General features: G+C 29.3%; 1 protein-coding gene across 5 annotated transcripts in view; it reads right to left on the reverse strand.

Moving 5' to 3' along the window:
• Positions 1 to 3,094: 3,094 nt before the first annotated feature.
• The window catches only part of LOC129906414 (cGMP-dependent protein kinase, isozyme 2 forms cD4/T1/T3A/T3B), a 122,611-nt gene continuing 99,073 nt past the window's right edge, over positions 3,095 to 26,632 (reverse strand). For 4 of the 5 annotated variants that reach the window (XM_055982180.1, XM_055982181.1, XM_055982183.1 and 1 more), the window contains 6 exons: positions 18,881 to 19,100; positions 8,427 to 8,663; positions 8,196 to 8,345; positions 3,604 to 4,223; positions 3,355 to 3,544; positions 3,095 to 3,290 (listed from right to left, as the gene is read on the reverse strand). In XM_055982180.1, the coding sequence (XP_055838155.1) occupies positions 3,125 to 3,290; positions 3,355 to 3,544; positions 3,604 to 4,223; positions 8,196 to 8,345; positions 8,427 to 8,663; positions 18,881 to 19,100 (1,583 nt within the window). In that variant the 3' untranslated portion in view covers positions 3,095 to 3,124. Of the gene's footprint in view, positions 3,291 to 3,354; positions 3,545 to 3,603; positions 4,224 to 8,195; positions 8,346 to 8,426; positions 8,664 to 18,880; positions 19,101 to 19,459; positions 19,573 to 26,632 lie in introns of those variants that run through there. The other variant, XM_055982184.1, reaches the window with a different exon arrangement.

Here is a 26,632-nt window from a genome sequence, read left to right on the forward strand (position 1 = left end):
TTTTGTTTTTATACCTTCTTCATCATTATAATTATGGGAACTCAATCAACAATATGTTTAAAATATTTCCTATGAATTCCCATCATCAGTCAAAATGATGGATTAATATTGACACTTATCTTTTGAGATGAAATTTAAGAAGGATTAAACAAAAAAAAAAAAACTCTGCACACACTATCACCACCCTAACAGTTCAATCTTTTCATTACTTATTATAATTACCGCATCACAATTCTGAGCAGAAAAAGAAATACAAAAGATCTAACTAACAAAAGAAACGAACAAAAATATATACAAATATGTATTGTATACAAATAAGAAAACAAAAAACGACCTTCTAACTCCATCTACTTGTCTGGAAGTTCACTAATAGTAAGGGCACAAACCAATTTCTAAAAATTATTCAGCCTTCATGCAGCTTGTAATTTTCTTATACTTTTGAATAACTACATACATCATTTAGGTTGAGCTAGAGATATAATTTCAATTTTTGAATTTTTAAACGAAAGAGCTGACAAACGAACTCGATTTTAATGATTTTATCAGATGACTGATATAAGACTACACTGTAAAAACGGTTCAAATCCGCTTTATGAAAATCATTTCAACACGTGTCATTTCAAGCTGATTTGTAGTTATTTCATGAAACAACGTAAAATTCTAATTCTAATTTAGGAGAAATAGGCCAACAATTCACTTTATGTCGCAAGAAATTGCACCGAACTAAATTATTGGTATTGGTACCTTTTCAGAATAGATACAATTATTATAGTTTCCAGCTTCTGAAAATCTGGGGTGAAATTATCTATTCCCAAAGCGTACAAACATTTTAGCAAGGTTTTCAAAAAATTATAAAAGCAAGCTAGTAGTTTATAATTGTCTCTTAATCTAAAACGAAGAGTATTTTAGTAAGTGTTTTTGAAAAAATGGTGCTCTAGCTCAGATTTTCAAAAAAAAAAAAAATAATAATTTAAAATATCTTATATTTTATTCAATAAAACCTGTATGCAAAAGATCCCCCTTTGTTGACGTTTCATTTTATTCAATAAAACCTTTATTCTTGAAGGTTAAATGCAAAAAACTTGATGCTCTAATATCGTCCCGTTTCTGCTTCAACCTCTTAAGTACATTTTTTTTTTTTGAGGATTTGTTTTTTCTCTTAAACATTGCTCTAAACCTTACATAAAGAATAGATACAAGGGTTTAAGTTTAGAAACAACTCAATCAATATGTGTTAAACATTACTTGATTTCCTTTTGTTCAATTCATATTTTATAGGTAATTTCAAGAAAAAAATATATAAATTTCTTTTAAGAACTGAACAAAATTTGCTGTGTAGAAACGTGGATCAGGCAGAAACGAAACGATATGTATGTATTAGGGCGGGTCAAAAACTTCGAAAACTGGATTTCTAGACACCTCTAGAATATACACACCAAATATGAGCTCTTTATCTTAATGGGAAGGTCCTCCGCTTTTAAATTTTCATTTTTACATCAAGCTTATTCTAACAAAAAAAAATTATTTTTTTATTAATTGACTTTTTAGCCAATTTTTTTACATATTCTTGTAGAAAATCGAACGCTCTACAAAAAAAGTTAAATAAACTTTTTTGAATTATTTGAGGTCCAAAAATCGAGAAAATCTTTAAAAAATTCGTTTTTTGTTCCTAATTTTGTAACAAATTGAAAAACTATAATAATAAAAATAATTTTTTTTTGTTAGAAGCTTGATGTAAAAATGAAAATTGAAAAGCGGAGGACCTTCCCATTAAGATAAAGAGCTCATATTTGGTGTGTATATTCTAGAGGGGTCTAGCAATCGATTTTTCGGAGTACCAAATCAAAAAAAAGAATTTCGATTTTTTGGACCCACCCTAGTGTTGCCCTTATGTTTAAATACTCTTTTTAAGAACTGTTTGAAGTCAAAATGAGAAAATTGCTCCTTCCACTAAATCAATGAAAACTTGTCCCTTGTTCCCATAAATTTTTTTCCTTAAATAACCTAAGTAGATACTATTTTAGTAAAATTTAATTTATGAAAACTAATTGACCAGGAAAATATTAATTTAAATTTTAAAATAAACATTGGCAACATCGTCAATCTTTAATTAAAAGAGGTTAAGCTAATTTTAAATTCGGATATTTAAAAAAAAAAAAAAATCGGGTCTTTTCGGGCCGGGTTATTTAATATTGGTATTTTTTTTTATCTTTAATTCATGCACTAACCGGCATTTTAGAGGACTGCATTTTCTATAGACGGTTAAATTCTACGCTCCTATCAATCATTGAAATTCCCGTCCCTTTTGGTACTATGTATATCTCCAAACTTTCGCTTCTTTTAAAAATTATTAATAATATAAAATAAAACACAAATAGTTCTGCTAATAAAAACCAAATAATCAATTTATAACAAAAAAAATCTACACATACTTTTATTCACAATGTATATAATCTTATATAAAATAATTTTACAATAAAAACGGTTATGATTTATATTTTTTTTTCTTTAATGTAGGTGCATCATCATAATTTTCCTTCTTTCTTTTGTTTTTTTTATTGAATAACAAATAATTTTTTCTTTAATCATATTTTTATAATCATAAAATATTAAAGTAGCATTTTGTTTATAAAATATAATAAATTCATATCAATGTAACAACGACACATTTATTTTTTTATATATAATTTCCAATATAGTTTATATAAAGTCTAAGCAAGAAATGGGTAAATATAATTATTAAAGTTTTTTTTTTATATAAATTTATTATTTTTTTTTTGTTTAAAAAGTGAAAGTTAGTCTAGCGTGTTTATTGCATGGCGTTTGACGTTAATCACGTTTAAAAAAATTATTTCTGTTTATCTGGAGGGGGAATAATATGCAAATATGTAAAAAATTAAAAATTTTCCATAATATTCGATTTTTGTTTTGATTATATTTACACTTTCCCTATTATAAGCTCTCTATCTCTGACAACTTTAGGAAGACAAAGGATTTTAGTTTCGTTGTGGTTGTTTTAAAAAAGAAACCTTCAAATAACGCCAGAACTATACGAGAGCAGTCGCTTCTTCTACTTTTAGATTCTTTATTTTGAGCAAGCAAACTTTAGTGCTAAGACTTCGGTTTAGAAGTCCTTGTCCCAACCAGTGGCGTCATCTGGTGGTGGACCATCTGGATCTGGGGGATAATCATCAAAGTTCGTTGTGTCTGTAGAACTCTTCACAGTTGGTAAAATTGGAGGCTCCAAACTACGATTCTGAAGACCTTCCCAGTAAAATCCATCAAACCATCTGAAAAATTCAAAAAGTCGAGGTTAATTTCTGCAGAATTTTTCAAACAGCGAAGGGAACTTACTTATGTTTTTGAATTTCACTAATTCCACCTCGCTGATAGCCAAGACGTTCGGCAGGATTGTCCCGGCATAGTTTTTTGATAAGGTTACTGGCATTGCGGGTAATATTGCGTGGAAACTCAATGGCATCGATTCCCTTTAGAATAATATTGTAGGTTCGCATTGGATCCGAACCCGTAAATGGTGGAGTACCTTCAAATATTCTCAATCAATATCAATTTTCAAGGCAAACAGACAACTAAAACTCTTACCTGTTAAAAGTTCAAACATAAGCACACCCAATGACCAATAATCGGCACTAATGTCATGGCCACGATTCAATATAACCTCAGGAGCAACATACTCCGGAGTACCACAGAAAGTCCATGTCTTACGTCCAGATTGTAATTTCTTGGCAAATCCAAAATCAACCAACTTAACATAGCCCCTCTCATCCAACAACAAATTTTCGGGCTTCAAATCACGATAAATGATATTCCGCGAATGCAGATAATCAAAAGCTTCTACCACACAAGCTGTATAGAATCTCGTAGTCGAATCATCAAAATTTCCCTTATCACGAAGGATCGTCCATAATTCGCCACCCAAACAACTCTCCATCAACATGTAGAGATATTTCTTATCCTTGAAAGTTTTATAAAGCTTCACTATAAACTGGCAATTGGCTTCGCCCATTATTTCTTTTTCGGACATTATATGTTGCTGCTGGCGTGTCTCAACTATTTGGGATTTTTTCATTTGTTTGAGAGCAAATGAACGCGATGGATCGGATATGATTTGAACCAATTCAACACGACCAAAACCACCAACACCCAAAGTGGCAAGAACACGAAGATCAGATAGACTGACATCACGGAATTGTTCGTTGATCCTTGAAAGAGTAAAAAGTTGAATTAATAAAAATGTATGAAAAATAGAAGAGGTTGAAAATATGCTATTTTTGTAATGGTGTGACTTACTTAAATTCAATACCTGGTTCAGTTTTTTAGGTGTTAGCAGAAAAATTTATTTAAAATTAATTGATTTTGTTACAAAAGAATTGTTTGACAGTAAAAAATACTTATTGTGCGATATAATAAACTTAGCGGCTTATTTGTGTTGTAATATCCTAAATGTTTGGTATAAAAAGTATTTAGTGTATAGGTAAGTAGAGATGGCGGTCAAATCAAACCGTGCTGGATTTAGAATATTAATTACATGAAACAGCTATTCAAACTATATGCAACTGTAAGTTTTGCAATTAGGAAGATTTAAAAAAATTATATTGCCAACACAAATTAAATATTAAAATAGGTGCAGTACACAATGGATATCAATTTTTCGCTATTCTATATTATTTTTTCAAATGTTTTCATTTTGTTAAAGAATGACGTTTAGAAAATAACTTAAAATCTTTTTGTCTTTAAAGTAGGTACAATTTATGTTAAACTTGTGATAGTTGAAAGATAATTTGCATTGTATGACATGCAGGATATAAAACAGTACAAAATTATGAAATACACTGAAATAGTTAATAGGTATTCTTGAAAACTAATTTTTTTAGAAATATTCATTAAATTTAAGCACGAATTCTTAAAAAAAATTATTTTTAAAAACTTCATGAAGTGTTAGAATAAGTTTCATACAAAAATTCGTATGGAAAATATTTTTATGAATTTTTTTAAATTACGAATACGCAGGCTTATGAATAAATTCATAAAGTTTCACCCCGAATTTGAGAGAATATTTTATTTAATCTTAGAATCTGTTCAGAATTTTATGAATGAAATTCATTATTCATTTGTATACTTTGTTTGACTTTTTTTCGATTTTTTTTTTGGAGAAAAAGTTAAAAAATCTATTTGTAAGAAGTTCATTATATTTTTAGTGTTTAAGCATTTTTTCATAAAATGTATGTATTTTTTCATTAATAAAAAAAATAACGAATATTTTACCGTTATCCTGGTATTCGGTGTTAAGAACTTATTCTTGAAATCAAAGAATTTGTTCATATTTTTTAAGTTATAATTTATTAAAAAATTCTTACGTTTTGGGTGTTTAAGTATTTTATCTTTAAGTTCATGTATTTTTTCATTAATCTAGATTCTAGAAAATAATAACTATAATAACTGAATTTGTGCCTTCGAAGGATTTCTCTGACGATTTAATTTAAAATCTGATATTCAAAGAGGAAGGTCGTTGTCGAAACAAGTTGCAAAAGTTTGTAAATAAAAGACAATATTTATTTTTGAATCATTATAACAGTGTTAAGTTAAATTTCCTGCTTCAAGAAAATCTAATCAAGGATAAATGTGTACGATCGCTGCTTAAATATATCAAGAATATGTGACAAAAATTAAAAATGACTTAAATTAACAGCTTAAAAAATTGTTTTCATTTATTTTTAAAGTAACGAAATTAAAGAGAGAATTATAATATAGAAAAAGATAGTTCTACCTTCTAATTCGATTTTCTAAACTAAATACTTCATAGTCATTTTACTAATACAAACATTTTTTCTATCTATTATGAAAGAAAAATTAAATTAAGAATTAAATTAATAGTGAAATTTATCGTTATAGTGGTCAATAAAACATATTTTATAACTTAATCATTTCTATTATTTTAAAACCAATTTCATTTGTAGTTTTAGATTTTGGGTAGTTTTCTTTTGCTGTTTGTTTGTTTTTAATACAATTATACAAATTTTAGATTTTTTTCATAAAATTTAAGCATATCATTTAAATTTTTTAACAATTTATGAAAAAAAACATAAAATTAAGAAATAATCTTAAAATGTAAGAAACTTTTCTTAAACTTGGTTCATAAATTATAGAAAAAAAAAGGTTAAAAAAAATTCTTAAAATCTAAGAAACTTTTCTTCAAGCAAGGTCAAAAATTTTCGAATTCGTTTATGAACAGAATTCATAAAATTTAAGAACTTTTTCTTTATTTTTAAGAAAAATCATTCCCCTATGAATTTGTTCATAAAAAGATTCTTAAATTTAATGAATTTATACCTTGGCTCATTTGCCATGAATTTTTACATTAATTTTAATTTAATTCATTAAATTCATTAATTTTATGTACCTTTTTGGTTCAGTGTGTGATTGCTAAAATAGCCGGGCTTTGGAGTTAATACTGACTCTTAATTCTCAATGAAAACTCCGTTAAAAAATTGATTACAGAAACGAGTGTAGCATTTTTGAAGAAGGGTACAAGTAATTTAATTTCTAAATAGCAAGGTATCGGAATGAAATCGAAAACAAGAAAATACAGCAAGAATTAATTCGAAAATACAAGTGAGGTAGAATACCTTTTTTCTACCTTTTTCTTTTATGTCGATTCTCTACAGAACTTTGTACATTCTATTTTTTGATTACCTTACGTTGCACATAGGAGTATTTGCAGTAAAAACATGGTCATAAGTCGATTTTCTGAAAATCAAAATTGACACCAAAAAGTTTGGCAAAGTGGGTGCAAAATAAACCTGTGTCAATATGCTGCACTCATTTTTTTGTTTTTCGATCGTGTCTTGTTAAAAAATGAGTTCAAAGTTAACTGTTACATCTACCTCATTTTTATTTGAATTCGAAGTATTTTGGTAAGTGCGATATGGAAGTGTTTTGATAGAAATCTAAAAAAAATTAAATGGAGAATTCTTCTTCAGTTATTTATTAACGATATTAATAAAGTTTTGAAAATGTAAGATGGTTTTTTCTATTTTAATTCGGGCTTAGAACTAGTATCTAAAAACTTGATATTTTTGGTAAGTTATTATTTGAACTTTAATGATTTTGTTTCAGTATACCCCGGTATTCTGCAATGATCTGAAACTTATGAGTTAGTTTATATATTCTTTAACACAATGCAACAAAAATTGGGTGCTCTTAGGTGCTCTTTAGAGAATCGAGGGTCAATTAGTTTTTCACTTTCTGATAGAAAATACTCCTTACTTTATGCAACGTTTTGTATTTTTAAATTAAATTTACTGATGTTATTAGTGTATTTTATTTTGGGTGATCCTAATTGAGGTTGGGGAAGAGAGAAAAGAAACTGAGAATTGCGTATTAGGGATGAGGAAAAAATTTAGAGAAAAATAATGTCGACAGGCGGAGTACAGGCCATTAATCAATTTTTTTAGTTTTTGGTAAAAAAATAAAAATAACAAAAACTAGGTTTATATTGTATTTTCTTGTAGGAATACTCATTTTAAAGAGAAATAATAACAAAAACCACGAAAAATAATTATGGCCAGGTTTTTAATGACAATACTCCTATTTGCATTCTCCTGCTATGCTAAGTCAACTAACAAACATTTGTTAGTAAATAATACAGAATGACATTATTTATTTTTTTTTGTCGAAGAGTCTTACCGCAACCTATTGCGGTTGAGTTGCTTCTTAAAGCAAACTTAAGAATTTTTAGACATTTTAGTTTCATTTAAGTCCATAGAACTAGCTATAAGTTTCTTTAACGATACTGACTATAGACTTTTATTAGTTACTACCAACATCGCGTCATATTCATATCAAACAAATGTTAATTGCTAGAGTCAACACAACTATGCACGCTGCACGTGTCCCGAACTCTAATAATATACTCCGTGATAGAAAGTACAAGTGAAATGTTTGATTTTTGGTCAAACCTTAACTACAACACAAATAACGCCGCTACAACTGCCAATCGTGAAAGTTCAAAAGGCAGCGCAAAAAATAAATAAATACAACAAAAAAAAAAAAAAAACAACAACAAAATCAATAAACTTAAAAATTATGAAAAAGAAAAAAAAATCCCCAACATTTGAATATTGAATGTGAAATCAATGAAGTGCTAAATGGAATATACTATATCTACAACTTACTTTTTCCTCTCGAGCGTACCCTCATCATCATACCGATGCCGTATCTCGTCCAGATTCGATATGAGCTGGTTAAACGTCTCCCTGTCGATCACCAAACAAGTAACTCCATCTGCTGAATTGCAAATGATATTTGCAGTACGAAGATCATCACTGCGGGCGCGGCGCAAAAATAGAAAAGAAACTTGATTGTTTTTTTTTTTTCTAAATTTTATTTCAAAGCCAACAACTTACCCTTGGAGTGCTTTTTCACCAAAGAAGTCACCTTTGCTCAATGTTCGAATGAATTTCTCTTCCTGGGCGTCTTCCTGTTTGATGGTTACACGGACTTGACCTTTGGATATTATGAAGAAAGTGTCACCTCGGGCTCCTTGGCGGACGATGTAATCGCCCATTTGATAATACGTCTCCTCCAGCACGTCTGATATTTTGATGAGAGTGTCTTCCGGTAGATTCTTGAAGATCGGCACACTGGAAAAACGTGAAAATGAAAATATTATTGTTTTAGTTTTTTTTTTGCATTTCTTCCTCGTGATGAAGGAGGCATCGAACTTATCAGTCGTGTTGTTTTGTCGTGTTGGAATGTTCAAAAAGTCTTAAAGGTGCAATTTCATTAAAACAACAAGACAAAAAAAAAGAAAAAATGAAGAAAGTTATTTTTTTTTGCATTCCTGCGACATTAATGTTGGGACAAGTATTATCCAATAATAATGATGCCTGACCGGCTTATAAAGTTGCAAGAAGATCATTGGCTTCAAACGGATTTGCAATTTTTATTGAGATTGATTTAATGAGAAGTTGTCATTGATAAAAATACAATTTTTGCGGATAAGAGTTTGTTGCTTTGGCCGGTCTTGACTATTTCTTATGTTGGACAAGCGCATCGAGACCAATTGATCGGTCATTAGCTTTTAAGGCTCTCACCATCCAACGCAGTATAGAGAAAGTTAGGTATAGGATAGGCTTAATTGATTGTAAATTTACACATTAAATTGCCCAATAATCTTGAAGAGGGTTTTTTTTTCTTTCTTTTTGCACAAAATTACATACAATACTCTTTGTAAGGCATATTTATGCATTGCATTACCAACATGTTTACTTGAGGGAATTCTATGTGGTTAAAGCTAAGGAGCTAGTGTCATTTCGCATAATAGTAAATTACTTTTAAATTGGAATCTTTGGAAAATAACAGCGCTTCTTAGGAAATAGAAATATGTAATATAATTGAAACATTGCAGAAGAAAACTGTTATATCTCAAGAACGGCTGGACCAATTTTGTTATCATTGATTTATTTGATCTATCTTCGTTTCGAATAACAGAAAAACTATTAAAACATCTGACAAAAACTCACGATATATTAGTTTGAAGATAATACCTTGAGGATGGATTAACTGATTTTAATAATTTTATGTTGTTAGTTTTTGCCTCAAAAGACTGTTCTGAAAAAATATAATTTAAATCCATTTACAAAGTCATCCACAAAAAAATATGTCTTGGAGACGTGATGATTCTACTTTTTGGCCATTTCTCAACAAAAAATGCATGTCTCAAATCACCAACAACGTGCAAAAACTAAAGCTGACGAAAAGGATGTGAGTTGCATTACCAAACAATATTTTTCTATAGAAGATTTCTTCAAGCAATTTCTGACTATTGTTAATGACCGTATTTATATTGAAGAATCGCAAAGATTGGTTTTCATCGATTTTTTTTATTTTCGACTCAACGAAGGACGAGCGACATTATCATTTAGTGCTACCAATTACTAGAGTTTACCAATGAAATAACAATTGATTGAGTTGGCGACCTATTCTTTTGAAAAAAAAAAAAAAACTGCATTGAAGACTAATGTAATGAACCAACTATCTAACTGATCTTTACCCTCAATGGACCTGTATGGGTCGATTTTCTATAAAAAATTGGATCGTTTTTTAGGAATCGATGGTAAATAAAGTCGGCTTACTGAACCACACCAGTAAATTAATTTATTACTACACTTGACCAAAAAAACGTCCCAAGGTTTTTAATAATTCATTAACTTAAATCTGGCCTTGTGAAGAGTAGGTCTTACAAGCCAAATTTTTAATGACCAGAATCAGAAAAATAACACTGTTTGGCAACCCTGGCTACCAAACCCTACTTTTCTAAAGGAATTCTGAGTCCGAATCCGAAGTCTAAATTTCACTGGCACGTCACATTTTTGAAATACTTGAATATTAACAGGTCAAAAACGCGTACATTTTACGTCGCGGAACATTTGACGTCAATTTACATCACCTTAAAGTTATTTTCTTGCAAAACTGCTTATGAAACCTCAAAACGCCATATTAAAACGTCCTTAATGTTTTTATTTTTTTTTTTTTTCAATTATTTTTTTTCTCAAAGATATTGAAAAAAGAATTTCATGATAAATAGCTACATTCACGGAGAAAAAATAAGGTATGAACCACCTAATTTCTGGTATATTTAACTTTAATGTAAAGTTTAAATAGGGATGACTCCCCAATAAAATTTAATTTACCTTACTTTTCTAGTAAATTTATAGCTTATGATTAACTTTACAGTAAAGCCTTTTTTTGTATGAATTTCTAATAGAAATTACTAGAAAGTTAGGTACATATTTTACCTTACTATAGGCTGAAAATACTGATTTTTAAAGTAAATTGAACTTCTCTATGGAAGGTATATAATTTAGTTACAGATTGGATCAAATAAAGTCAATTTTATTTTTATTGATGACATTTTTCTAAATAAAATTGTATGCATTTATCTTACAAAAATTAAAATAAAAAAGGTGATTTTTGTAATTATTGAAAAGCATAACTATGTAACACGTACTTATAATCCTCAAAGCTATTTAGAAGTAAGTTACGTATGACCCTGTTATGTTTTTCAATAATTACATAAATTACATAGTTTATTATAATTTTTGTAAGGTGCAAACAAACAATTTTATTTAGGAAAATATCATCAATAAAAATGGAATTGACTTTATTTGATCCAATTTTTTTCTAATTCTTCATGAATTAATTAGATTAAATGATGTTAATGCATATATGGATACATATATTATTCTAACACAAGAAAAAAAATTTGCTATCCGTAATTACGGAGCCAATAACAACGCATAAAAGAACACAAAAAGTAATGAAAACATTTCACTTCCAAAAGAAAAACACAAATGAGAAAAGAATGTTTTTAGATTTTATTTCTTTATTAATTATTCCGCACCCGGACACCTAAAAGCTTTGACAAAAAAAAATTTCCAAACCACATGGAAGACAAAATGGCAGACCTTTCAATGACAGCAATTAAGAGTTATTACTATGTATAGGGGAAAATTTATAGAATTAGATAATATTATTACCTTAGTGTAAGGTAAAACTTATTCATAGAATAGTTAAATTTGTAAAATATGTTTTACTAGAATCTTAAAGTGAAAAGAGTCATACACTTTTTTGGATGAAGGTTTACTTTACTCTACGTAAAGAAAATATTGCTACTCTAAAACTAGACGTGATAGAATTCAGCTCAGTAAACTCAACGAAAATCACCTAACAATATTCTTGCTCCCGACTATTTTTTTTCTTCTGCCGACCAGTGTAATGATCAAAATTTAATTGCTTCAATTTATTACTGAGCTATAGAAATACAAAACAAAATTTGTTTGAATTTTGTTAATACAAAAATGGTACGTATACACCATAGTGACTCATATTTAAAATAAAGTTGCAAATTTTCTCTAGATTTTAAGACTTGGGTATCAAAAAAAGCGGATACAGCGAAGAATTTATCTAAAGATCAAGAAACAGTAGGTTCTTGAAATTGTTAGTTGTTACTGCAAAGAGCCTCGACACTATATTCTACTACTCTAAAGTAGGTAATAGGTAATATAATGTTATTTGGGAAGATTATTATTTTTCCATTTTTTTAAAGATAAAAAAAAATGGGAGAGTATCGGAACCCCGCTTTTTAAAATCCCGTTTACTAAAATACCGCTTTTTTAAATCCCGTTTTCTGAAATCCCGCATTTTAAAATCCCGTCAAATCCCGAAAATCCCGATTTTTTTACAAAATACATGCTTAATTCACAAATAAAAAAATCATGAGAAATAGATAAAAAATTAGTAAAACTGATTTTTTGCCCACACAATATGTATTTTCAACACAGTATGAAAACCATATTTTTTTTATAAAAATATAAAATGATTAAAGCCTTAAATTGAGTTCACAAGTAAAAGAAATTTCATTTATTTAAATATCAAAATTGTTGAAATGCATCCAAATTAGAGCCTACGATTTTGTTCGTGTATTTAATTACACGTGTACCCGATACACGTGTACACGTGTGTCTAAAAAACGTTTACACGTGTATCTTATTTACACGTGTATTTATATTTACACGTGTAAATACGAAACAAAATGATTTTTTTGCTTTTTGGGGGTAAAATAAAAGTTTTTAAAACTAAACAACTGAAGATTATTGTGCAAATAAATAGTTCGAATTGGAAAAATAGTATTTGAACTTTTTGAAGACCTTATAAATAATTTATTCAAAAATTAAAAATAATGATGTGCCTTTTCATTAAAAAAAAGCTAATAAATTTTTCCAAGATATATTTGCATATTGCCTACTGTGTCTTTCTCAGAAGAAAGTGTACCAACTGTTACATGTTTTTTTTTTTTAATCACCGTTTATTTGAAGATCATATGGTTTACTAAGTTAATAGTGAAAGTGTAAAAGGTGTTTTATAAATAAAGCGACAAATTCAATCAAAATAAATTTTAAAATAAAACTAAAATATGAAGCCAAGGAGTTGGGTATGGCAATATGCCCACCGAGAAGGGACAAATGCCTACTGTGACTTATGTAGTTCACAACAAAACAACCGTTTTTCTTGTCCCGGTGGAACAACCGGAGCCCTTGGACGGCATTTAAAGGGACTCCATGGAGTCAATTTAATTATTTTATATGTTTTGTTGCTTGGTAATCTAATCTAATCTGCTTTATTTTTTTACTTTTTAGTCGTATAATATTTGAAAGAAGATGATAATTTGCTTGGGTGGTATGAGCTCCCAAAGCCCCTCTCTTGCAATTTACCTACAAAAGCTTTTGCGATATTTAGAATGGGATAAAATAGATTTGGGGTGTTTCAACCCCCCAATGCCCCTCCCCTGAGTTCGGACCCCAAAATATTGCGTTGCAATCCAAACTTCATATGTGTACAAAGTTCAGTTCGATACGATAATGGGAATCGGGTCAAAATTTTTTTCCAAGATTTATATGGCTAGGGTTGAATAAGAATTTCCAATTAAATTTTCCGTGTAATTTCAATGTGTAAATCTAGCCAATAACCGCAAAAACCTGAACAATATCCTTTTCATTCAATATAATACATATTTTAGGAAATCGCCACCAAATCTACCTGTTCGAACGCTATTTACACGTGTAAATATAAATACACGTGTAAATATAAATACACGTGTATTTACAAATACACGTGCTTCGGCACGAATTATTTAAATACACGTGTAGCACGTGCACCTTAATACACGTGCAATAGTAGGCTCTAATCCAAATATAAGTTGAAATATATTTAAATGAAATTTCTTTTGATTATGTAGTGTGTACTTAATTTAAGGTGTTGTGATCATTTTATGTTATTATTAATCTATGGGATTATTACGATTTGATTGTTCTTCTGAAACTTTAAAGTAAATCATAGTTCGTTAATTGATTTCTTTTTAGTATCACATTCCTTACTTTTTCTTATTTTTTTATATATTATATTTTTTGTTAAAGCTATTAATTAAATGCGTTTAGAACAATGTCTCATTTTTTAATTTGTTTTAGTATCCCGATTTTGCAAGCAAAACTAGTTGTTTTATTTTAAAAAATCGCGCGATAAAAATCGGGATTTTAAAAAGCGGGATTATAAAAAGAGGGATAATGAAAAACTTGATTTTAAAAGCGGGATTTTAAAAAACGGGAATATAAAAAGCGGGATATCGAACCCAACCCAAAAAAAAATCAATTACATATTCGTAGTTCATAAATCGGAGTTTGCTTCTAATCAAAAGTCATATATTTAACCAAGATCAATCAAAATTTATCTTTGTATGCATATTTGATAATTTTCGGACTCCAGTATGCATAAAATTGCAATAAGTGAAAGTTTGTAATAACACGTGCGTGAAGCAAAACATAGACTCCTAAAGATAAAATACTAATCTCAATAACTCAAAAAGTTTATTTTTTCCTAAACTACAGCTAACTAATGCCTTGGTCTATTTGTTTCCACATGATTAAATCAAATAATAAATCACTGCCATTAGCTCCCTATCTTTTAATTTGGATGTGCATCAGTTGTTTGTACTGTGACGACTAACATATGATTTCGTCTACAGAAAAAGCATATCAACAAATTGACTATGTTTAGCTTCTTGTTATGGATTATGGAATGATTTCACTATTTTTTTCGATTTCAAAGTTGCACCAACAAACAAAAAATATAGAGTGCGAAATGTAAAAATTACAAACAGACCATCATGGGCGATTGATTCGATGTTTATTATTTTTTTTTTGTGGAATTTATTTCCTTTTAAGAGGTCTACATTATTTGTTTGAAGACAGATAGACAAACCAACAAAACAGACAGGTGATTGATCCACATACGAGTATAAGCAGTAGATCGACGAACATTGCCCCTTTCGTCATCTTAGATGTTTTGATTTTAATTAAGGTTGAGGATGGATGATGATAAAATAATAACAAAAAAAACCGCTTGGGCGAGCTTTCTAATAGCCTGTTGTATGGATTTACTAATTTCAAACTAAACGGCTTGACGTGATATGGATGGATCATGGATATCTTGACGCGCTTTCAAGTGAAACTGTTTTAAAAATGCAGTTTTAATGCTAGCGAAGGAGTTTTAACTTTTAAAGTTAATAACAGCCAAACGATTATGAGATTAGTTAGTGCGTTGCACTTGTAATTAGACAGGTAACGCGTTTGGCATCATGTGGAGTTAGATAAAGTTTTTCTTAATTAATTTTCTGTTTTGATTTGATGTGTGTATTAATCGTAGGAAAAAAAAATACAAGATTCGAGGACAGGTAATTGTGTCAAAGTCACTGAAACTCGAAATAAATTTGATGTTGGTTAAGGAGTTTGTTTAATTTGATTATTAAAAACAGAAATATATATTTTGTTGGACATGAAATTTCGTAAAGTAAAAATTTCAATGAACTTAGTTTTATGCCTGACAAAAATTTAATTTTCTTTTTCGTATTACATAAAAATAGAGGTTTTCATTCAAAAGGCCCTAACAAATCTTTCTCTATGAAAAATATAAAAAATCCTTTTTTTCACAAACTACTATCATTCAAAAAGTATTGTTCAATTTGGCAGCTAAAATAAAAATAAAATGGAAAAACAACTTCATCATAAAAAAAAATTGAAAAAGTGTTAACTACGCTATTTTTCTTATGTCTTAACCCCTTGACATTTCTGTTTTTATAAATACAAAAACTTCTATTTAAATAGTTTTAACCTCCAAACAACAAGCAATTTTTAAAAATTTTTATTTGAAAACCGTTAGAGTTTCATAGATTAAAAAAAAAAAAATTAAAGTAAATATTAACCGATATATGGGCCGTTTATTATTTAAAGTGATATAAGTCCACTTATTTAAAAAAATGAGTAAAACAATGTCTTAGAATATGAATAATACATTTTTATTTTTTAAATTTTTCTTGGAGGTGAGAAACCGTAAACTTTCTTTAAGAGTTTTAATAATTTTGACCGCATTTTAATAACCTAAAATGCATAACCTGAATTCCTTAACACCTATACCTTTGAACACTTAAAAGCGCTAAACCTTAAAATTTTTCGAAACATTAAAAAAATAGACTTATAGCACTTTCAAATACAACGGTATTATAAGCCGTTGTATTTGAAAGTGCTATAAGTCTATTTTTTTTAACCGTTTTCAATAAATGATTTTAAAAAAAATCATTTTTTGAAGTGAAAACTTCTTTAGTATCGTAGTGATTTGAAACAAGATGAAACGAAAACGCGACACGACTTCAACTTGTTATAACTTTTTTGTTTTAATAGATAGATGAATGAAATTTGCACTGTAGATAGGAAATTGAATAAACTATAATTGTACAAAATTACAATTAATTTCATATTCAAAATTCTGAGATAACGGAACAAAGATGTTCTTTTTCTACACACGTTATATCTTTTGATCTAGTGCTGCACATACAAATTTGATTTAACTTTAATACGCATGCTGATAACATAACCTTTTATTTGATATATCACACATAACAAGTTACACAATCTTAAATTGAAAAAAGATTGATTTTTGTACTTTTTTGATGAAAAAATTGTTTGGTTTCAAAAAATTCTAGCTTTTTTTGTAGATGTTGTATAGACATGGTCGATATAAATATTTTGAGCTGAAACAATAAGCTTTTGGGTGATATAAAATTTATTATATTAAGGTGGATTTAAAGGTGATGGAATAAAAAATTTAGACTTTTTCGATTTTTTTTTGCAAGAAAAATGATTTTTTAAGGTTTCACTTCTACCACGTGTGAATTGCAGACATGATTTTTTTTTTAATGCAAAAAAATATATTTTTGAAAATGTTTCATAATTTATCAGTCATGTCGTTTACAAGAAAATCAGACACCAAGAAAATGGTAATATAAAATTTTAAGGTACCGTTCATATTGGTTAAAATCCAAAGTAGGACTTTTTTGCAACAGTACGTGTATTTTTTTCTTTCTTTTTTTTGATAAAAATCGTTGGAATCGTATTTTAGAAAAACAACCTTTTCAATTTTGGTCCCAAAAATAAATTACCAATTTAAAAAAAAGACTCATAACTACCAAGTTTGAAGTCAATCGTCTAAGTGGTTTAAGTTTCAGATCGAAATAGAAACAGACAGACAGACGGACTTGCTTAAGCTTTTATGAATATACACGAGGTGAAGTTTTTACAGCACTGAATTACCATGTCAATCGAATAAAAATCTTCTTATTTTTGTTTCTGCCAGGTCATACCTTTATTTCATTTTAAGTTGAATTTGTGACAAAAGTTCATCAATTCTTTTAGACTAGCCGAAATATTGTCTTAATTATTTCATCTTCAAAGCCAAAAAAAATTTTAAATAACGTACTGGAAAAAAAAAAAGTGTTCTGCAATTAAAAATTCGATTAGTCTACTACGAATCGATTATAAACATTTCTACAGAAGCTGTTGAGGTTTAAAAAAAAAACAACTCTGGCCATCTTGAGCTCAAAGACAAACGCAGCTTACCTCCGTTATGTATGCCAAGCCATTATAGTAATTTGCAACTTTTTTTTTTTTCATAATAATTCATAATTATATATTTTTCTTTTCCAATAATCATCAAATGATAAAATAGATTTTCTCAAAAAAAAAAATACATATAATTACGTCTTGAATTGGCTATTTGTGTAACTTTCAAATGAAAAAAAAAATATATAAATGGCATAATGTTATAATAAAACCACTCCGTGAGATGGTGACGAAATGGAAAACTATAATAATTTTTTTTTAGGTCGAATGACATCACATCTTTTTCAAACTTAACTGACTCATTCAATAACTACTACTAACTAATGAAATAGTATCCACAATGATCCTCTAGAAATTCTTTGAATCTCGTTACCTCAATTTGCACACGAAGCACTTAAAATAACACGCTTGGCCATTTTTATATTGCACAAACATGGAACCGGACACTCCTACTGCTACCGAACCAACACCGACTCCGACTCATGGAAGATCTAATTTCATGTTTAGAGTTTGAAATCTAAGAACACGTAGAGTTCCCTCGTCCGTCTTTGGTCGGTCGTGTCTTCAACAAATTCACTTTTACTTTCAAAATCTAGATTTCACGTCGAAGCAAAGAAGTGTGGCATCGAACTTGCGCTTTATGCAAGTTCCAGAGTTTTGTTTTGCTTTTGTAATTCTAGACGATCGCCTCGTCATTAAACCGATAACCACCCTGAAGCCGGTGGGCGTGAAACTTTACGTGTACACAACTTTCATTTTCATTTGATACACCACTTTGCTGAAAAGGTATCTAATTTAAACTCTGGGTTAATAGCCAGTCGCACTATAAAGAAAAAAATAAACGGAAGCCATGAGCTCCAGCCATGTAGATAAGCGAAGACTTGAAACGCTTGAAGCGTCTTCCAGACGGGCAGTGAGGCAGGTCGTCATATCATCGTCGTCGTTGATTTTGTAGACGAATTATGGTGACAAAAGAAAACAGATCGTTGCATAAGACCCACAGTGAAACAGAACCATAATCAGTCAACTGTGTATTCACAACACGCCGGGTTTTCAGTTTTTCCCCAAAGTGAATCTTTTTTCCACAGTGCGTCGTCGATTATTACTAACCACTGACTGATGTTGTTTTTTTGTTTTGTGTTGATCATGTTAACGACTACCCAAAGCACGTATTAATGTTGTTTTGTCGACAAATTAAGCTCTTAGCCAATGTGCGCCTTGTGAAGCAACAAAAGCGTCGTCGTAAGTGTAAAAATGGTCAACACAAAATTTCGTATTTACACGAAAAATCCGCAAAGGTCTTTCGTCACAGTCGCAGTCGGATAAGAAAACAAAAAATTACAACTCACCTTTTGAGGAAGTCCGTATATTCGGCTTGACGGATCAAACCAGTTCGCATCATAATTGTTTGGAAACATTGTCGTTCTATGGCCCAAAGTTTACATTCGGTAATGGCCGTGATGGTTGCCGTTCGTTGGCAATTGTATAATATGGCCAATTCTCCAAGTACCTTTGCGCCGGACAATGTTGACAAATATTTTCCTTCACGTGAGACTTCAACTCGTCCCTCTGCAAAACAAAATAAAAATAAAAGAAAGACAATTAGTCATGCACAGCAGCATTGAGAAGTCAAAAAAAGAAAAAAAAAAACAAAATTAAATAAATGTCCATTAATATTTCCTAGTCAGAAAGTTAACAAACTGAAAAGGTTTGTTTTGGACATTGTTGCCAAATGAGTCAAAGTGATGAAATTACCTTCATTTTAAAAAATCGAATGCAGAATTGTAACCGATTTTTAATAAACCTCGAGATGACATTAATTTTGATATTCTTTCAAAATAGTTTTTAAAGACTATTATTTATTAACAATTATCCCAAAATTTAACCAAATGGCACATAAAGAAAATTTTTTTCATATATCTACTTACCATTCGTGAGGTAAAAAATTAAAAGGTTCCACAACTTCTTCCATTTTAAATTTTGCGATGATAAACAAAAGAGCTTTAAGAGTTTAGAAAATTTTGGCATTTTGAAAAATGTCAAAATTTCAAATTTTTCAACTACAACAAAAATGGAAGTATTCACAGAGAAAAAATAAGTCAGGGATGACTATGCTTCTGGTATATTTAACTTTATTTCTGGTATACAGTAGACTCTCGCTAACTTGAACATACGATAACTTGAACAATCCAATAACTTGAACATCCTATTTTCTTGAACTTTTTTATTGCTGACTCTATAAGTTGAATAATTAAAGTATTTGAAGCTCTGTAACTTGAACAAAAAATAAATGTATTTCAACAGAAGTTTGAATTTCTTCAATGTAGGTTACTACGTTCGTAATCATGTTTTGCGTCATTTACATTAATTTATAATAAATTGAATTCATACAAAAACCAAGACTTTTTTATATGTTCCAGTAACTTGAACAATCCAATAACTTGAACAGGCCTGGTTTTGTATGTGTTCAAGTTAGCGAGATTCCACTGTATTCAACTTTATTCTGATTAAATATACTAGAAGTAAAGTTATCCCTGGCGTTTTGTTTTCTCCGTGTTGAGTTGACTGTATAGTTAAGCTTCAGTTATACCATTGACACACTGTTCGCATCGATACTATTATAGGCTATTTTAACATTCATTTTAGGAACTAACCTTTGTTTACAGTATGATATTAATATGGGTGCATGGTCATAAGTCTACTGGCCAAATTCCCATAATGGACTATTTGCCAACTTGGGTGGATTATAAGTCCACAACTCAATTATATTCTTAACCCTTTCGAACCTAAGCTATGAAAATCAATACTAAAAAATGTTTTTTTTCGGTATTATCGGGTCAAAAACATCACAACTAAGAAATATGAATAGCAAAAAGTTATTTTCCAAAACATTAAATAGCAAAACTAATGTGTTATTCTCATGCTACATGTAAGTAACATGCACTGCCTATGACCACCAAAAAAAGTCGGAGAACAGAGAAAATAACTTTTTATGAAACTATAATGTATGCTACTTCTTCTAAGCAAAAAAACAAAATACTTTCTGTATTAACATTTTTTATATCTTATTTTCAAACTTATGACCATATATAAAAAAATTTAAAAAAAAAAAAAAAAAAAATGTGAATTTCAGTCCTTTTCTCGATAAAAAAAAATTAAAGGTATGATATTTAATATTTTTTACGAATTTTTAAAAAAATGTTACATGAGAGTAACGCTGGGTCCGAAAGGGTTAATACCTACCCCCAGTTCACCAAAAAGTTAGCCAGCACTCAATAATTTCAAAAAGGATTTGGATTAGAGGTGCTTTTGAAATATTTATTTGCAAACTATATAGAAACGCTGCCGTTTTTGTAAATTTGTAAATACACTTAGGTGCAAAAAAATGGAATCAAACGTTGAGTTCTGTAGAAAACGATAATTGGTCAGGATGTAATAATTACCGATCGCTTTCAACATAATATTCTATTTGCATTCCTTTAAGTTTTTTGGCAAGTTTATAGGTAAAGAATTTTTTGAGAATTGCCATAAAACCCAAACGAACATAAGATTTTTTTGCATAGGGAATATGCACCAAACATGTTGAATTCAACTTAGGATTTCTCAGAGAGGAAAAGAGATATTTAAAAGATTGAAACAGATTTTGAAAGAAAAAGTTTAGTTCTTTGAGAAACCGCTACAAATATAATTATAAAAACTTATCACGCAAAAAGGACATAACCTCAAGAACTGTTAAAAAAGGGTATTTTTGATTTTCTAACGGTAATATCTCAAAAACGTGATGTGATAGAATTTTTTTGACTTCGGACTCGAATTCAGCATACGAAAAACCATTAGAAAATTATACCCTGACTTCTATACAAAAAAAACTTTTCGATTAGTGAAATCGAATAGGGCAGAAAAAATGAACGGACTAAAATTTGAATATCTGAAGATTTAAAAATGATATCAGTTTAATTGAAACGCAGTTGAAAAGAGACATATTTCTTCTAAAAATAGAGATATTATTTAAAACCAAAACATGAGGGAGAGTACGTAAAAGTACGCTTTTTTCATAACTAACTAAGCTCGCAAAAACGAATAGCTTGATAAAAGATTTAAAAAAAGCGTTTTTCTTACTATTTAGATCCCAAGGAACATTTCTGCATCAAAAAATCTGGAGTGCAAGACACTTCGAATAGTGTTGTGTTCAAACGACCCGTGGCTGTTTTCAAAAAATTGATGTTAAAAAAAAATTTGTGTTTTGAAAATTTGTGTTGATTTTAATTGCGAACCACGTCTTTTGCATACTTTATCATCGTTATGGCATATTCGCATTGAAAATGAAATATTTATTGCAAATTAGAAAACTTTGCATTAAAAAAATGTTATTGCAAATAAAAAATTTTCTGCATTGAAAAAATAATCCAAACTAAACGCATTACCTAAATACTTTTTTTTATGTTTGTCGAACTTCTAATAATACATTAGCTTCAACTATTATTTAATGCACACATTTTGCATTAATTTGCTTTTAATGCAGAAAATTTTTTCCAATAACTTTTTTTTAAACGCAACTTTCTAGTTAAAATTTTATTTGTTAAAATTTTATTTATTTTTTTTGTTTAATTTGTAATGAAAAGCAAATGCATTAAAAATAGTGATTTTTCATAACAATGATCGCAAGACAAAAAAAAGCTACCAATTTCAAAAGAGAAAATTCTATGTGGTAACCCTATCTTAGAGAAATAAATGCTACAACATTTTATTCAACATTTTTTGTATAGTTAGGTCACACTAGAAGTTGCTTAACAGTGGTATCTATTGCCTTAATACTCTAATTCTTAGGGGTATTTACTGCCCTTTGCGAAAAGTGAACAAAGTATCGCAGAGGTGTATCTTGTCTTGGGAAGGTACTCAGGATTGATTTAGAGTGCAAGTCACTTGTTTTTCATATAAACTGTTTTGCAGAATTTTGTTTATCAGTTTAAGCAGGAAGGAAGAACAAGAATTTTCTTCGGTTTAAAACGAAGTCACCTAATGAACAATGAAAATACGTTTTCGAATAGTTTTCAAATCCAATTTAGTCACATTCGAGTTAACCACAGAGTTGGCAACCTTATTCTCAACCAACATCTAATGTCAAAGTTTGAGCAAAAAAAAAAAAGTAGTCGAAAGAAAACATAAAACCTGTGTGATTTCACTTGAAACGAGTTTTCTTTGGTTTTTTTTGTAATTGTGTGACGTCTGACGCATTGTGATTGTGATGGATCTCCATTTTACCTCTTCAGCTTCTAGTGGGGCAGAGCCACAAATCAAGCCACTAAAGAGCAATGCGGCTATGCATTCCATAAGAGTTTTCCTCAACAACCAAACCACACTCACTATAACCAATCCATGTAATACAAACTTTGTATTCCTCCGGTTTGGCTAGAATTCCAACCATCATCACACAGAGATCATCCAATGCACTCCACTGTATTGTCTGGTTTTTAATTTTGTTTTTCTTTACTGCGTGATCACTCATCATTTCCAATGCCTCGACGGCGACGCGGCGCAAAATTTCTCCCCTAATTAAAGTCTTTAATGAAGAGGAAGATTATTGTTGTGTGATAGCGCACCATCATCCACATGTGGAATGTGGCTGAACTAATGAAAACTATTACATTAATTTGTGCTCGACATGATATCGGAGAGTATAGATCATAGAGTCAGCCAAAGCATAACACAGACCCTAAAGCCGGCTTTGATCATGATGATGATGGTGGTGGTTTCCGAGTTTAATTTTTTTTAATACCTTTTGTTGGTTCACACAAAAGTTTGGATCATTATTTTTTTATGAAATTTATGTCTCAAATGGGAGCAATTTTAATTCAAATGTCTTAATTAATGACCAGAAATGGGAACACTTTTTAATTATATGTTAGTTGTGAGTCTCAAAGGAATGATGAGACAATGTACATCAATTATTTAGTGACTTCTATTCAACTAGAACAACTAGAAAGACATGTAGGTGTTGCTTGATTACTTGATATGAAAACAAAACAGAAAGCTTCTACAGAATTTTGTCTAAGGCACAATCACTTAAATGACAGTTAAAATATGTGTATGATTACTAGTCTACTTAAAATGGAATGTTACTTGCGCTATCTGACGTGACTATTGACTACTTTTTAAAACTATGAGGTTGGTTGTTAAACAATTGTTTTTTTTTTTTATGATAACTTTTGTATCTCAAGGTCGTTCGTTTTGGTTGCCACAAAATGGTTTGACTTAAAAGGGAAAAAGGTCAGAGTGGTTGTGGCTTTTGGTTTAATAGATCAAGGTATAAAGTTTTTTTGTTTTTGTTTTGTTTTTTAATGAAGTAGGTTTTTGTTATGTCTTCGAAGCTTTGAAACATGCAATCAAATTGTTTATTGCTTTTGCAGATATTTTTTATGGAAACTATGTTAGGCAAAACAATAAAAGGAATTTAAATTCATAATAAAAGAAGACATGGTTTTTTTTATTTTCTTGTTTTCAGGTATAAATGTAAAGTTTATGAACGGATACAGGTAGAGAGTAATGAAGATGATGAAATAAATATACAATTTTGCAGCGTTTTTGGGATAATTTATGTAAGAAAACTTCACATCAAACATTTTGATAAATTATTTAAGATATTGAAAAACAAAGTTTTTACTGTTTTTTTTTTTTTTCCAATTTTTCAATTTCTTAACTACAAGTTTAAAGCCAGCAGTTTTAATGAAAATTATGTTGAAATTTTAAATTATATTCATCACATCGCCAAGATTGAGCTTTTCAGATTTATATAAAATTAAGAAGCATTTTAGCAAATAATTTGTTTTTTTTTTTTCAAAGGTGCATTTGATTTGCATTTTTTCACCAAAATCAATGAATTTTATGGATGAAAAGACCTAGAATGTCTATGTGACTTCTTTTCTTGTTTGAAAAAATACACACAAAAAAGAACAAATTGAATACCAGTAACATTTGCTGCACAAAAATTTTTTTTTTGTTCATTCAGTATTTTAAGGTAACTTATATAAATCTTATTTAGTCGTTTTAACTTATTTTTGTATGACTAACAGGCATTACAAAATACTTTTAATGAACATATTTTTAATTTCTTTAAATTATTCCCAAAATTGTAAGACTTTTGTACGTGTTCTTCTTTAATCAAAAGGTACACTGGGGCGTATACGTGTTTTTTTTTTTTTAATTATTTTTGTTTTTTTGTGTTGAAAATTGATAGAAAATATGAATTTTTATGTGTAGAGTCTAACCATTTGAAAATGTTGTTGTTTTTTTTTTAATTTATAGAAGAGTTACTTAAGCTCAATAAGGAGCCAACGAAGAAGATAACTTAGGTATTTAGTAAAGAAAAGGTCACGAAAACAGAAATAATTTTCTTAAACTTCACACATATTCAAAATTTACGCTACTGTCGGATTTCTTTTAAATTCATTTCATTTCATTTGTTTTTTGAATGTCAATGACGTTATTTTTTCTAAACTAAACATTCTATAAAAAAAAAATTTGTGTACTTCTTACACATATTTGCTAGTTTTGATAAGTTTTCTTCAACTTTTATGGTATTTCCTAAATTTTTTTTTAAATATCTAAGAACTACCTTTGTTTTATTTTTACTTTGTTTGGAAATTTTAAAAATTAACTCGGCAAAGAGGGTAAACAAAAAAGGATATGCTAAAAACAAATAGATTCTGTATTAAATTAAGAGGATTTCTTCATGGCTATTAAGACTTCTGTTCTAGATAAAGCGGACAATTCTTCTTAATTTGTATGTTTTTTTTAAATATAGGTACATAAAAAGTTTCAGTTTAATTTAATAAAATAATCCTTTTATTTTAAGACTTAAAACAGGTTAATTTTCTGGTTTGTAGACATTTTAGTTTTAAGTGGATTTCCATTAAAAAAAAAAAACTTGTAAGACACTTAAATACAATACAATTAGTGAATTTAAATCAATCGGCAAAAAAAAGTTCTTAAAATAATTTAGCAATGATATTAAATACCAGAAATTTCGCTCAGACTATTAACTTAAAAATTTATGAAATATCATTTATCTTAACTATAATTACCATTACTAATTCGGTAAAATTGAATTAACTTCATCATTCAACATTTTAATAGATTTCAGAATTACCTGCAGGAAAGAATTACTATTTTCAATTAACTTTCTAAACTCCAGTATTGCCTTTAGCACGAAAGAAATAAAATCTTGCTTAAGCAAAATAATCAAAAAATATAATGTAAAAGCAATAAATTCTAATTTAATCCTCATCTTCTCAAATTTCTTTTATGTTTCTATTTTTAATTCGCTAAAAGCTAAAACAAGGTATAAAATTTATGGCTAACAATAAATCATTAATGTCATCTCAAGACACCAACAAATGTTTAGTTACCACACATTTGCCCTTATCAATTTCGGTGAGCAACAGCAGAAATAAAAATAAAAAAATAATAAAATCTCGTTTTAGCTTAAATGTCAGCTCATTCATTGATGACACCTTTTCTTAAGTCACGAATCTTCATTTCATTAAAAACCAATACTTCTATCTACTCCAAAAATTCAGCAAGAAAAAAGAGAGAAAACCAAATAAATACTGATACTTGGCTTCATCATGCCCCATACAAGGCCTTTATACTTCACAATGATTATCCGCTTCGCATGACAAAAGCAAATTTGGAAACCGAAACTTCAAATTTCGATCACGAATTTTTTGTTCAAACTTTTGGTTTTAAATTTCAAAAAAAAAGAAACAAACAAAAATGAATATTAACCAGTTTATAGTAGTTTATTTGACTGCAAAACTTTCTGAGAAAAAGTGACAGTTGGTTATTTGTACATATTTTGTTATCGACGACCAACAACGCGATATCAACGCATCGCACAGACCTACCTCAAAAGATTCATATCAGCTGTTTGCATTTTCCATCAAAGCCGTTAATTTGTTTATTCTTCATCGCAGAGTGGGGGAGGTAATATTACTCGCACTGTATGTTGCTAAATGGTAATTGGTTTACACTTGCGTTGCGCTGTCGTTGTCACTATATCTATCATCCAAGAGACAACCATTTTGAATAACGGTGCGGTTGTA

This window comes from Episyrphus balteatus, chromosome 1 (assembly GCF_945859705.1).
Source record: "Episyrphus balteatus chromosome 1, idEpiBalt1.1, whole genome shotgun sequence".
NCBI lineage: Eukaryota > Metazoa > Arthropoda > Insecta > Diptera > Syrphidae > Episyrphus > Episyrphus balteatus.